Genomic DNA, 13,820 nt, shown 5'->3' on the forward strand with positions numbered 1-13,820 from the left:
GGGTAGATTAAAGGAATAGCAATTTGCTATGGAGATTAAATTAACTTGATGCAAATATCTGCTTGGACTGTGAAAGAGAGAAATGGTTTGTATTTGAAGAGATAGTTACTTGCAGGTGATGCATCTTATTCAAGCAGTCACGTTGCTTTCTTCAGAAAGGCAACACTCTCTAATGTGATTCCTTATAAGCATTAGGTTTGAACTTTAATCATTTAAATGGATGAAAACAGAAACAAATGTAATATTTCTACAGCAACCACCTGCACGTTATGACACATCTGTGATTCACTAAGAGTTTCTCAGTGGGACAGAATGAGCAACAGTCATCTTAGACTAACAGATAAAAAAGTGAAAGGTGAAACAGAAATTAAAGAAAAAGTTAAGTAATAAACATCACACTGATTCAAACACAAATGCTGGTAAATTCTTCCCTAGAATGCTGCACATCGCCACTAGACATCTGATGGATAATATAGTACGAGGGAAATGCACAGTATTTATGCAAAACTAAAAATAGCTGCCGATGTCTCAGCTTGAGGCTTAGACTGATAAATGAGCACCTACATGTTACATTGCTCATTTCCAGGCAAAGTTTTCAATTTTTCATAGCAACTCTCTCTTTTTTTTTTTTTTTTTACATTCACATTTGACACTTTGAGTTGAGAGAGGGGGAGGAAGATCTGGACGGAGAGTTGAGAGGACAGATAAGTACATGTTGAGGTGCAGTTTCTGTCCCTCAGAAACCAGCAGCACTTTTTTTTTTGAAGCGTGTTTGTTCTTTACCATCTGGGCATTTCTGCCTGCCAACTCAGTCTGGCTTATATTTAATTTAAGTCTTCTTCTGATTTTTGATGTTTTTTTCATCACGCTGATATATATGAAACTTTGTGAGGAAAAACAAAAACAAAAGAGGGCAAAAAATAGTATAAAAACCTTTTTGGTTCTTTTGGCCTGGAGAGAAAAAAGGGCTTTTATAAAACTGAACTCAATTCATATTTTTTTTACATAGTTTCAGGCAAATCGAGCCATTTATTTCCTAAGTACACATAAGAACACAGGAGAACATGTACTCTACTTTCTAGCAACATTTCAGAGTGTGAACGGTAAGCTCCCTGTAGACATGCCAATAAGGCAATTATGGTCATTGCTCCTGAGGAAACTGTAGAGAAAACCAACAATGCATTTTCCTCTGAGCACAGTGCCCCTGGTCTTTCTGTGTGTGCTGCCTGAGCCTGTGATGATGTTTTGGAGTTAGGCCAGGGGATTTCTGGGGGAAGAAATGTGCTTTTTGCTCTCATTTACCATTGAGACATGGCATTTGAGGGCACATACCCTGTTAGCAGTGCAACTCAACAGTATCAGATGGAGCCAGTGGGAGCTAAACTCAGCAACAAAACCTCACTGTAGACAGTGTAGTGTTTATTTACCCCTGCAACCAAGCAGGTTTATTTTAACTTGGAGAGACAAAGAGCTTGGAGCTAATTACTTGCTTCATAAGAGAGCCACGTTCTTCAGCTCCCCTATGTCTGCTATATGCTATTGTATATATACATTTTGTATATATAGTACTGTGCAAAAGTCTTAGTCAGGTGTGAAAAAATGCCGAGAAGAATTGGTGCTGGTTTGAAGGAAAAAGGGTATCCACGGCAAATATTTATTTTATTTAGATTTTTCTTTTTTCATTTTGTAAATGATATAAATAAACTGTTAGCATTTCTATTTTTGAAAGCATTCGTATTTTAAAAGATTTTTCACACCTGCCTAAAACTTTTGCACAGTAATGTATATACAGACATGGAAAAAAAGATTAGAGCACCCTTGTTTTCTTCAATGGATTGTTCATTTTAATGCCTGGTACAACTAAATGTACATTTGTTTGGGCAAATTAAATGATAACAACAAAAATAGCTCATAAGAGTTTAATTTAAGAGCCATTTTCCATGGATTGCTTGATAATTATTTTGCTCATTATCAAGAAAAACATGGAAAATGGCTAAAAATCAGCTCTTAAATTAAACTCTTATCAGCTACTTTTGTTCTTATCATTATATTTGTCCAAACAATTGTACCTTTAGTTGTACCAGGCATTAGAATAAACAAAAAAATGAAGAAAAAGTTGGTCCAATCTTTTTTTCCATGACTGTATATAAGAGCATATCAAATATAATATTATAGCTTGTGTATGCAGAATTACACAATTACAAATAAAAAGTCTACTCACATGCAAACTGCAAAAGAGCGTCTCGACTTAGGACGGTCCCAAAGCTGTTCTCTGCTTTACACTGGTACTTCCCGTAGTCAGTGATCTCACTTGCATTGGTTATAATTAAATTTCCATCAATGAAGCTGTAGCGATAGTCTGCCTCTGCATCCACTTCACTCCCATTGATGTACCAACTGAAAGGCATAAGAAGAACAGGACATTTTAATATATTTATGATGAATAACACACTAATGAGCTGTGAAAGTAGGACTTGAGTTAGGAGACAAATATATGTCACACCTGTATGTGGGTGGTGGATTCCCCCGTGCTTCACAGTGCATCACCACTTTCTTTTCATCAGAATCCAGAGGAAAAATAACATCTCCCGGCTCGTGGATAAAAACAGGCCCAAACTCTTCACTTTCTATGAGGAACAAATAGATAAAGAGAAGGATGATTGCAATTATAACGACATGAGTGCCACTCAGTTTTAACATCCAATTACTTTTCTATTATTCCCCTGTTTGGTTAGTGCAAGTGCATATTTCCTCCCATCCTCCATTATAGGAAGCAGGAGAAAAGGCATGCACAACTCCATGGTGAGATGGGACTGTAAACAACAAAGTGTACCACTGCAACAATAACTAGCATGGCAATATGCAGCAGACACAATATATTTATATGACTATGGTGTTATATACTGTATACAGGGTTCGTACACTTTTTCAGTGGTCAAATTCAAGCACTTTTCAAGGACTTTCAAGGTCAATTTTCAAGCTTTTCCAGTACCTTCCAAAAGTTGTAAATGGCATGTTTTAGATTAGTACTTCAATACTAAAAGGGGTAATTTCACTTAACCATACCACCAGCAATGGTATTACACTTTTAACAACTAAAAGTAGTTTGCTAATCTCATAAAACATACTGGTGTGGGAATCTAGGGGCGAGGAGCAAAAGTAAGCTCACAAAAATCATCAACCGGCAACCGAGCCCTCACATCCACTAGGAATTTGAAAACCTCCCTTCAGTAAGAAGATACAGGGTAGAGCAACAAGAAACATCTCAGAAACAAGAAGACGCAGGCGAGATTTAAATACAGTAAGAATTTCAAGCATTTAAAAGCACTTAATCCAAAATTCAAGCACTTTTCAAACCTTGAAATTCAACATTAAGATTCAAGCACTTTTCAAACCTTGAAATTCAACATTAAGATTCAAGCACTTTTCAAACCTTGAAATTCAACATTAAGATTCAAGCACTTTTCAAACCTTGAAATTCAACATTAAGATTCAAGCATTTTCAAGGATTTCAAGCACCCGTATACACCACTGTGTATAACTGATCTGGTTGTTTATTTATCCTCAAACCAGAGTCGAAATGTGTTTTCACTGACACAGTTTGAAGGATGTTGTACTTCTAAAGGAGCAGTAAGAACTTGTTATGTTCAAAGCGATCCTTTGTGATGATACAGCTAACCTGGATGGATATAATTCAGAAATGTAATACCTTTAACCGTCGTGCATCCTTCAGGACATATTTGGCTTTTTTATACATTCTGGCAAGAAGGTTTTTTCCTTGAAATTCCTCGGCTCATAAACTAAAGCTATAATAAACTGTGTAGCCAAAATATAGACACTTTAACCCTGAAGGACTCAAATCTCAAAACTAAAAACATATTTTTTTATTCCACAGATATTACAGCATTGAATTATATTTTAACAGCCTGTCAAAACACAAAATTGTAGTTTTTATTATTTTCCACCACATTGGGTCATTTTTTTCCCCCTATGCGGCAAATACATGCTGGTTGCCACTAAGATTACTGCTGCTGTATTATGGAGCACTGCAGTGAAATCAAGTTGTTGCTGATCATTGACTGACATATCCCAGAGTGTTGAAAATTAAAAACAAAAATCACCCCCAGCATTCAAAACAACAGTAATGAAAGTTATTACAGCAAACTGGTATTTAAAAGGGGTAAAATGGTGAAAATGAATGATTTCATAGTGATGACTAGGGCTGGGTGATATGGACCAAAAGTCATATCCCGACATATTTAGGCTGAATATCGATATACGATATATATATCCTGATAATTTTATCGCAAAGTGAGAGAAAATGTTCAGTCAAAGCCTAATATGACATGTCATATGACAAGTAGTTTTATTGAAACTGTTTATTTAAGTGAACATAAATACTGTATAACAACAGGAGAACCTTTTTTTAAATTTAAGCTCCATAAAGTGCACATTTAAATAACAAAGTATGTAAATAAAAGCCGCAGCTTGCCTGGAGAAAGGATCACAGTGCTAAATTGAACTATATCAATATATGCGATATGGTCTAATTCCATATCACATTTAAAAATATATCGATATGTCACCCAGCCCTATAGTGATGACCTCGACTGTAGTTGGTTAAAATGTACAGTAGTGTGCAAAAAATGCCCAGAAGATTATAAATGCTAATACGCTATTTACATTTCTATTTTTGAAAGCATTATTATTTTACTGCATTTTTTTCCACACAAAAAAAGAGTCAACAATATTGTTGCAGACAACAGTTTTTTAAGGGATGCACAAAAGGTTAAGCTCAACCTTAAAGCTATCATTAAATTACTTTTACGTCTTTTGGACTCAATGTTGTTTTCCTTAAGGCCCAAGTGACTGGCCAACAGTGTGTTAACACAAGTCTTAACACGCTGTGTCCGAGCAGCAGTAATATTTCTTGGCTGTGTTTGGGTGTGAACACAGATTCTGACGTCCCTGCGGCTTGTTTCTCACAATGACCCTAATTCACATAAAAGCACATATGTTCAAACAATGGCATCCAGCCTTATACAATCATATTAGATGAGTAATAAAAGTAGTCATCCTGTTAGTGCATTTGGTACCAACATACCATTTATCATCATCTATTTCAGTCCTATTACAGAATCATTTTACCATCCTACCTCTGAATCCAGACAGTCTTTATTGTCGGGGAGGAAATGCTACAACAACACAATCTTTCCTGTTTTTTGTCTGTCCTCCAGCGTTGTTTACTATCCTCCTAATAGTCTGCGGCGGGCCTTTTTTTATTTTAGGTTTTATAACAAGGTCTGCAAGAAAAATTACAGGAAATAAAACATGCCTGTGGTTAAAAAAATGCCCCCATCTTGAACCAAGACATGGGAAAATTCCGGGCAGATACTGTAAGTAGCTCTTATCTTATGGTATTAATATTTTATTACTCATAGCGTAATGCAATGTGCAGGTGTCCCAAAAGTATAGAAATTTGACATTTGGAGCAATGATGACCTGTCATTCAAGGCACAGGATGCAATCCAACATCAATTTAGAGTGCAAAGGGAGTGTTGCCACATTTATTTGTGGCTGGAAGGGTGTGGTACACTCTGGCCCACAGATGGAAATAAGGTGTGATGTATTATCAGGAGTTAGCAATAACCATGCAGCCATGAAAAGTGGAGAGGTACATACAAGACTGGAATCAGAGCACCATTATAAAATGTGCTTTAATGGCTAAAATGACTAAAGGACTAAAAAAATACACAAAATGACCACACAAAAAAAGACACAAAATGACTAAAAATAGACACAAAAAGACACAAAATGACCCCAAAAAAACACAAAATGACTAAAAAAAGACACAAAATGACCAACATTGTTACGCTTAACACACAAGACACAAATAAAACCCAGTCCCACTAGAATAAAAACCAGAGTTGGATGACAGGATCACACACAATCACAAGATCACATTTATGCTGGATTTTCTTTGTTTCTTTTGGTTCAAAATGTTGATCAAGTAAGTCAGAATAAAAAAAAAAAAATTATTATTAGGTCATATAGGCATGGAAAAATATATACCAACATGGCATTTAAACATTTTTTAAGTGGTGTATACAGGCAGGATGAAAAGGATTCAAAAATGGACAAAATAGCCCAAGACTTCATAGTAAATCACACAAATACCCATATGAACGGACAGGGAGATCTACATCAACCACAGACAACATCAATCCATTGTTACACTGAAACGTCATTGTCAGAAGTGTAAATATAAAATTGAAAGCTGTTTTGCAATATCATTAAGGACAATGGGAAGATTTCAAGGTACCACAGTTCAGATTAAAGAGGGGAAGTAGGTCCGAAGCATGATTAAACAAGCATATAAATAACTTAGAATAGATTTATTTAAGGTATAAAAGATTTCTTTACTGCCTGTCAAGAAATGATTTAAGTAGCGTATGGCATGCAGCCAGCTGCTGTGTTACAGGATGCTGCAATAAAATTACTGTTGAAAGTAATACTGGAATGTCTTTTATGTTTGTGGAATAAGGGGTTCATTAAAGGCCTGCTTATAAAAGTTACAATTTGTGAAATGCTACTTAATACCTACAGAACAAGTATGACTACACACAAGTCATGCAGTTCCCTGATCTAAAGTGCTCTTGTCTGTGATTTAAAGTGGTTTTCATGTAAGATTTGAACTCTCTGCGGCACAGATGCACCCACATATCGATATGCTTACTGGTCTAGTATTTTCTGCTTGACAGTCCTTGTTGCAATCCTCTTCTGTTCCTTCTGAGTGCTCTACTCTTTGATCTAGCCTTCTGTTAACACAGAAGTGATGCACTTAGAAGGTTTCCTAGGTATATTGCATCTCAGAATTTCAGCCTCTACAAAAGACAGCTGAATCTCTTGTTCCTCTGAAGAGTTGTTTCTCTAAGAGATAATGAATGTGTGAAGAATACAAGCCCAGTAAACAGACAGGTAATGATGTGCTTTTTGTTTGTGACAGCATAATACACCAGCCCAAATTCTCACAGTATGTAGATATTCATGCTTTTTTTTTAAAGAGTCGTCGTTATATTCAGCCGTACGGTTTTGGGTGGCATTATATTTGGTAAATAAATAATAAAGCAATGCAAGGCACCAGTCTTGAGTACTTCTCACTATTTAGAAATGAAAAACAGAATCATGGCTTTTTTCTCAGGGTATGTATAATCTCACCAACCCTTTGTCAGCAATTTACAGCTCTACAGGGAAATAAAAAGCTTTTGAAATAATACCCCAATCAGTGGAGGAAAATGAACCGATATTAAGTTGCAAACCTGGCTGTGCATGTAAAGCAAAACAATTCAGCTTGAAGTGTTTCCAGTGCTAAAGATTAGCAACAGATCTCTATATGTATCTGCCATTCCATACATACAGTAGATACATCCAACAATACCAGTATGGCCAACCTGGCCCCTTTAGCTTCAGCAGCAGGCCATGACGTATGATGACATTAGTTCTATTCTAAAGGGAAAAAAATATGATTTCAATTTAAACAAGGAATGCCCAGCAGCGAATCACTAGAGAAGAAAGTGTTTGTGGGTCATAGACCACAGCCATTAACTTCAAAATAATTATATACTATTATGTATGATGAGTTCCACTTCCACTTTATGCTACATTTTCCAATTAATTTCTTATAAAAAGGGCAACAATTCCCACAATGTTTATCTAATGTGAATGGAAACACCCTCAAATTGAACATTCAACATCATTTTTTTTTTCTGTTGATGAATATCTGTCAATAAAATGCAGAAAAGGGCTTTTCTTTGCTTCAGATGAAGGTTGAAACTAACCATGGATTAGACTGACATAAAAATAATTAAGAAATAGACAACTGAAGCACAGACATATTTTTTATAGGTAAGTTACTGTTGTATAAGCTTAACAGTGCAATCTGTTGTGTTCCAACACGTAAAAAATAATAATAATAAAAAAAAAGCAACAATGTTAATTTTAATTTCCTTTTTTAAGGATACCTACTGTAGTTTATGATCATTTGGAAACATTAAAGAGTTGGATAAAAAAGGCAGTGATGAGGACATATGGTCGGTGCGAATATGTGTATATAAAACACACACACACACACACACACACACACACACAACCATTGAAGTAGTTGAAATCACTCAACTTCAAGTGCCATGGCCATCTGTCAGTCACAGAGCCAAAAAAGCAATATCCCCTTTAAGCCACCAAAGGTGTATTACTTTTTGGCATCCATTCCATCCACTGAACATCAATCCAGTGCTATGGTATAATGCTCTTGTCACCACTGACAATGGAGAGACATTACTCTCACCTTGGTTATAGAGATGTAAGTCATTTTACGGCTACATAGTGATAATGCTGTCAAAAAGTAAGAAAGACAGAAAGACTGGCGGAGAGGCACAAAGAAAGAAAAAGGGAAAGGCAGAAACAGAGAAAAAGAAAAGTAAAAGAAAAGTAAAAAAATATATATATACTGTTATTCCTACTTTCTGCCGTTTTAATTTGACTAACTCATTACTCTCAACATGTGGTAAGAACCTTCCTGCTAATTCAGCAGCTACTTCAGATTTGCATTAATTAAGCACTCCAGATGCAACAGACATGATGTGATTAATCATATATTAAAGCATCACTGTGTCATTATATTCTCAGGATGTAAGCAAGTGACCCATGTAGATTTATGACAGTGTGTTTCCGCGCTGTGTTTAGGATATTAAATCTTCCCTTTTGACAAAGATATCCGTCATATCTATAGTTTCTATACTGACAGGAACACAGAGAGAGCTGGATATTGCCATGATCCCACTTCAATTTCACAAAGGGCATGACCCTGGTCGCTGCAGCCCATGCACACTGATGATGGATAGGTGAGATTCATTTCCAGAGCAAATCTAAGCAGGCAGGAAGCCTGCACACATAAAGTGGGACCAGAGATGGCAGAGTGTTGGCAGAGAGCAGAGATAGCAGAGTCCATTCACACCAATCATGTTTGTAGTGTTTTTTTTCTACGACTCTGGAATGGAAACTCTTTTCGTTTGGTTCATTTTGGCAGGTGTGAACAATGTCATCCGAAGTAGAGTGACACTTGCACGACCTGAAAATTCAAGTCCGGCCAATGTGACAATAAGGCAGTCGGTCAGAAGTGAAAAAACAATCCAGGATTAATATCAGGAAGAGACACAAACATGTGAAGCTCTCTTGTTCAGAAGGAGGACATGGTGACATTTATCAGCTCGCAGTGACGCTTCACAAAAGCTCTTTACAGATAATCATATTCAGCCTCCTCTTCCCCGTTTTCTTAACTAATGAACACTACAACAGGCAAATTATGCCAAAGTATACACAAGTGTTCATTAGCCTTGGCTAAAGCTGCAAATTAAGTATATCCAGGAAGCTTCTACATTCTACTATTAGTGAGCTATTTGTGAGGATATTTGACTTTTATGCACCGTCTCGAAGTGTCATCGTGAACTTTAACAAAGTAGAAAAGCAAAAACTTTTCCATTTGGTTCAGACAAGAGCAAACAAACTGTAGGTTTGATCGCACCATTAGTTTTACCTTCACTCCTGTAGTCCTCCTGAGAGCTGAGCAGACTCAGGGCTGACAGAGGATGACTGGAGAAAGCAGGCCAGTCAGGAGTCACCAGCCCACCACTGTGGTGTTGTCGAGGTCGGCTGCGCGAGTTGAGCACTGACGAGCTGTCTGGTTTCATTCGTAATACTGCTGCATATGATATAGGCCGCGCTGCAACAGCTCTGGCAAAGTCTGGGGGAAAAAAAGGAGAAACACGGTTACATCATATATATACTCAAATTGTATTATGTTGTTTTTTTGTACACTTATCTGTTGCATATCTGTTGGCACTGGGAAAATGATCCGTGCTCAGCTGCTCAGGTTTCTTCGATTTTTTTCCCCTATTAACTCATTCAGAACCCAATTATGTTCCAAACAGCAGTGGTTCTCCACTCTAAATGCACTCATAAATAATTTATAATCATTAAATTATGTAATTATATGTTTTTTTTATTCATTCCAACGGACAGAGAATCTTAATGCAAGAAACCACCTAAAAGTGTCTTTAGAGACCTTTTTCTGAACAGTTTTTATCCATGTTTTTGTGAATGATTATGAATAAATTGATGCTTTAAAAACACACTGCATCAATATTTTGTTTTACTTTAACAAAAAAAATAAAAAAATAATTAAATGATCTCCAGGAAGAGTATGTTCAAAGTCTCCTGAGTAGTATATTCTGTGTGAATAATTTATAGGATGCATTATAAGCTGATTTTATCATCAGTCAGAATGAATCAAAACTGTATTTCTCAATTCATTTCCACATTTCCCTTCTGGTGACATCCAGATCCCACGTCCATTCCAATAGTGGGCTCCTTATTTATTTATTTAAATCCTGAGTAAACACTATAAATATTTCATATGTTATTTTAACATGTACAAGTAGTATAGCAGCTCATGTTTATTTTAAACACAGTTTAACAGCAAATTTCAAGTATTAATACAGCATGAATAAATAAATAAAATCCTATTAATAAATATTAATGCCTACACAAATTAAAGTACTTTAACAATATGATTAAAAGATTAATATGTGCCTTGCACCTGCTTCCTGCCTCTCGGTCAGCCATGCTGGCTGAATTAGGGGGTGTGGCTCTAATGCAGTCCACTTTAGATGAACGCTGTAATGGACTTATAGACATCCAAACATATACATCTGTGCATTCAGAACACCTTTACATCATATAAAAGTATCCAACTCAAAGGTATATGTAAGAACAGTGGGTGTTGTGATTTGTATTAAATGTACACTGGAAATAATTGCTGTGAAATCTACAGTTATTTACTGTATTATTCACAGTTCATCACTGTGTTTGATTTTTACAGTATAGTGCTGTAAACTGTGACAATTACAGTAGTTAAAGCATTACTGTGGAAAATCACAGTGGTTATAACATTACTGTAGAAAAAATACAGTAGACAGTATGAAAAGTAAAGTACACTATTGTATTTTTCCATCTTTATCATAATTTTGATCAGAATCAGTCCTATACAAATGCTGTTTAAATAATTAACTTATATTAAAGTATTTCACACAAAACACAGAATGGAAATCAACTGTAAAACAGTAAATGTATTAATATTATTCTCTTTAGTGTATAGAGTAATTACTTGCAATTACTAGTTATTTAATTAACAGCACTGTTTACTGTGCCATATTGCCATATACAGTACCATTATTCTTACAGTAAACAAATTAGTACTGTAAACACAACTAAAAAAATCTGTGTTTAATTGTTTTTTTATTTTACTGTAAAGAAACCAGTACTTTAAATAAAACTAAAATCACAGTGTTTGTTTTTTATTTTACAGTATAAAAAACAATACTGTAAATAAAAATGCAGGAATTCTACTCTAAATAATAATTACAGTAAGTTACCTGTTAATTGCTGCCAATAAGTTACTGTAAAAATCACAGTAAATGCTTTACAGTGTATGATTTGTGTTATTTGGCTCTATAAATAAACTAGAGTTGACTAAAGTCATGACTTAAATTGAGTAAAATTACAAAGAAATGCGTCGTGTTGAATTGGAATAACCAAAGGACTCCAACACTTAGTCTGTTTAAACACATTCTGGAGGAAACGCCATGATACATACATGAACATACTTATATTCTAAGAAATAAGTTGGACATATTTCTGAGAACACTGTAACTTAACCCTTTGTACTGAATGAGATCCCACCAGATGAAAAGGAGATATATGCACTGTGAACATAGCTGAATTATTATTATTTTCATATTCAATTTCCTATTTTATTCTCATTTACTTACTTATTTTACTATTACCGTTGTTTGGTTCGTACAAGTATGGGTATGTGTATTGTTGTGTGTATGTTAAATGCTAAAATCAATAAAAAAAATATAAATGAAAAAAAGTAAAATTGGTCTACTACAATTCTACAATTCTACAATGACATTTAGCAGACGCTTAGTCAAGAAATATAGCAAGAGTAAGTGCCATGGGTTAAGTTTGAGAGGTTGACCTAAAAAAGATAAGTTATAGTTGTAGTTAAGTTTTAGATAAAAATTTAGAAAAGTAACTTCAATCAATTTCCACATGGGGAGAAAGAATTATGCCTCTGTAATCTATAGCCCTTTGCTCTGCACTATCCGACCCCACAATAAAACCAACTTGAAACTGCTTCCAGTGCTACTGTATGAGCAATCATTTGCAACAAACTAGTGCTCTTCTAGGCAGGAATCTTGCTGAACAGAACCACAAAGAAGAAACGAGAAGAGACGGGAGGATAAGAAGGTGTCATGATTCAGAGACAGCTCAGAGCAGAATAGTTGGAAAAACCCTGGAATGCATTTCCTACAGTCTGCAGAAAATACATGTACTGTTGAAAAAACATGTGCATAGTATCTGTGATGTAATAGATCTTTGAAGAAAAACTCACATCCAGGCTACAAAGTGTACTTTTGGTGCTTTAAAGCCATGTGAGCCTATCTCTTTTCCTCTCTAAACCTTATAAATGAAATGAACAATCCCTTTTCAAATCACCACCGAGATACCTGTTAAAAGTAACTGAAATTACCAATAAATACCCCAACTTCCATTTTCATTCTCAGAGCAAAATTTCTTTCCCCTTTGGCATTTTAGTAATCTACTGTAGCCATAGTAGCCATTAGAGATGCAGCGTAAAGAGGTTTACAACGCCTTGGGTGAAAACACGCACTTCTTACAAGGTACAACAGATACCCTGCATTTTCTAAGATTCACTGTCATCAAAGTCTCAAATTGAATAAAATGGTAAGTGTAACAGAACAGCAGAGAAACAGCTCCCTTTTAAGAGTCCATGGAGATTTAGAATAATATCTTCTCTGAAATGTAAACTACACTTCAGGCTGTCACTAGTCATTGCTGTCACCGTATTCTTCTACTACTTACTTTTGAGGAATCCAATCCACTTTGTGTAGGGTAATGTGCCAATGTGTCGTCTTTTATGATACTATAAATGCAACAACTCAAGATTACACACACAATTAGCTCCCCCATGACAGCTGATCATCAATACACATTCTCCAAAGCAACTGTACAATACAGCAGAAACAAATAGCCAAAATTACTGATGATATGGGACCGTTTTTGCTCGGATATAATGGTTTAAGAAAAATGCAAAATACTAGAAGCTTGAAGCTCAGCGAGAGTCTAATCAGAGTTCTGCAAAGGGAGGGTGGGAGTGTTTTGCACTACATGATAAAGTGCTATAACAGAACTGAACAAAACTGAGAAATAATTATGTGCCCTTGGGGACTTGTCAGCTGCAAAAATACTCCTATCTTGAATAGAGAGCGGGCAATTACTGTATTACATATTATGGGGAGAAGCAGAATATGGAACTCCATTTGAAATTAAAGGTATTGTGAGTTTGAGAATTGATAAGCAAGGCAATTAGCAGTTGGTTGGTAGTCAGTAAAAGCATTTATCTTGCTGAGAATCAGCTCAATCCACCACTGATGCCCACGGTTGGCTAAACAATGCAGAACCTTCCACTTTTTCTGTTGAGTTCAAATCCATATTCACCTTATTTAGTTAGATAAAATGTTACAGTACGACTTCTTTGTTTTAGCCTGATAGGTGAAAGCCACCTTAATCCTTAAATGTAGCTCTATCAGCACTTCTTTATAGGTCTATATTTATTTAACATGTCATACCAATTATCTCAGGTTTAAGGATGCTGAACAATGGCTTTTGCTGAACAA

At 35.7% G+C, this 13,820-nt stretch overlaps 1 protein-coding gene across 1 annotated transcript in view; it reads right to left on the bottom strand.

Moving 5' to 3' along the window:
• cntn5 (contactin 5) overlaps positions 1-13,820 on the bottom strand; it is a 104,113-nt gene that overhangs the window by 75,855 nt on the left and 14,438 nt on the right. Inside the window, exons 3-5 of the mRNA XM_059330972.1 lie at positions 9,593-9,799; positions 2,504-2,627; positions 2,222-2,397 (exon numbers count right to left, since the gene is read on the bottom strand). Of these exons, the coding sequence (XP_059186955.1) occupies positions 2,222-2,397; positions 2,504-2,627; positions 9,593-9,799 (507 nt within the window). The remainder of the gene's footprint in view (positions 1-2,221; positions 2,398-2,503; positions 2,628-9,592; positions 9,800-13,820) is intronic.

This window comes from Centropristis striata, chromosome 4, assembly GCF_030273125.1.
Source record: "Centropristis striata isolate RG_2023a ecotype Rhode Island chromosome 4, C.striata_1.0, whole genome shotgun sequence".
Classification (NCBI taxonomy): domain Eukaryota; kingdom Metazoa; phylum Chordata; class Actinopteri; order Perciformes; family Serranidae; genus Centropristis; species Centropristis striata.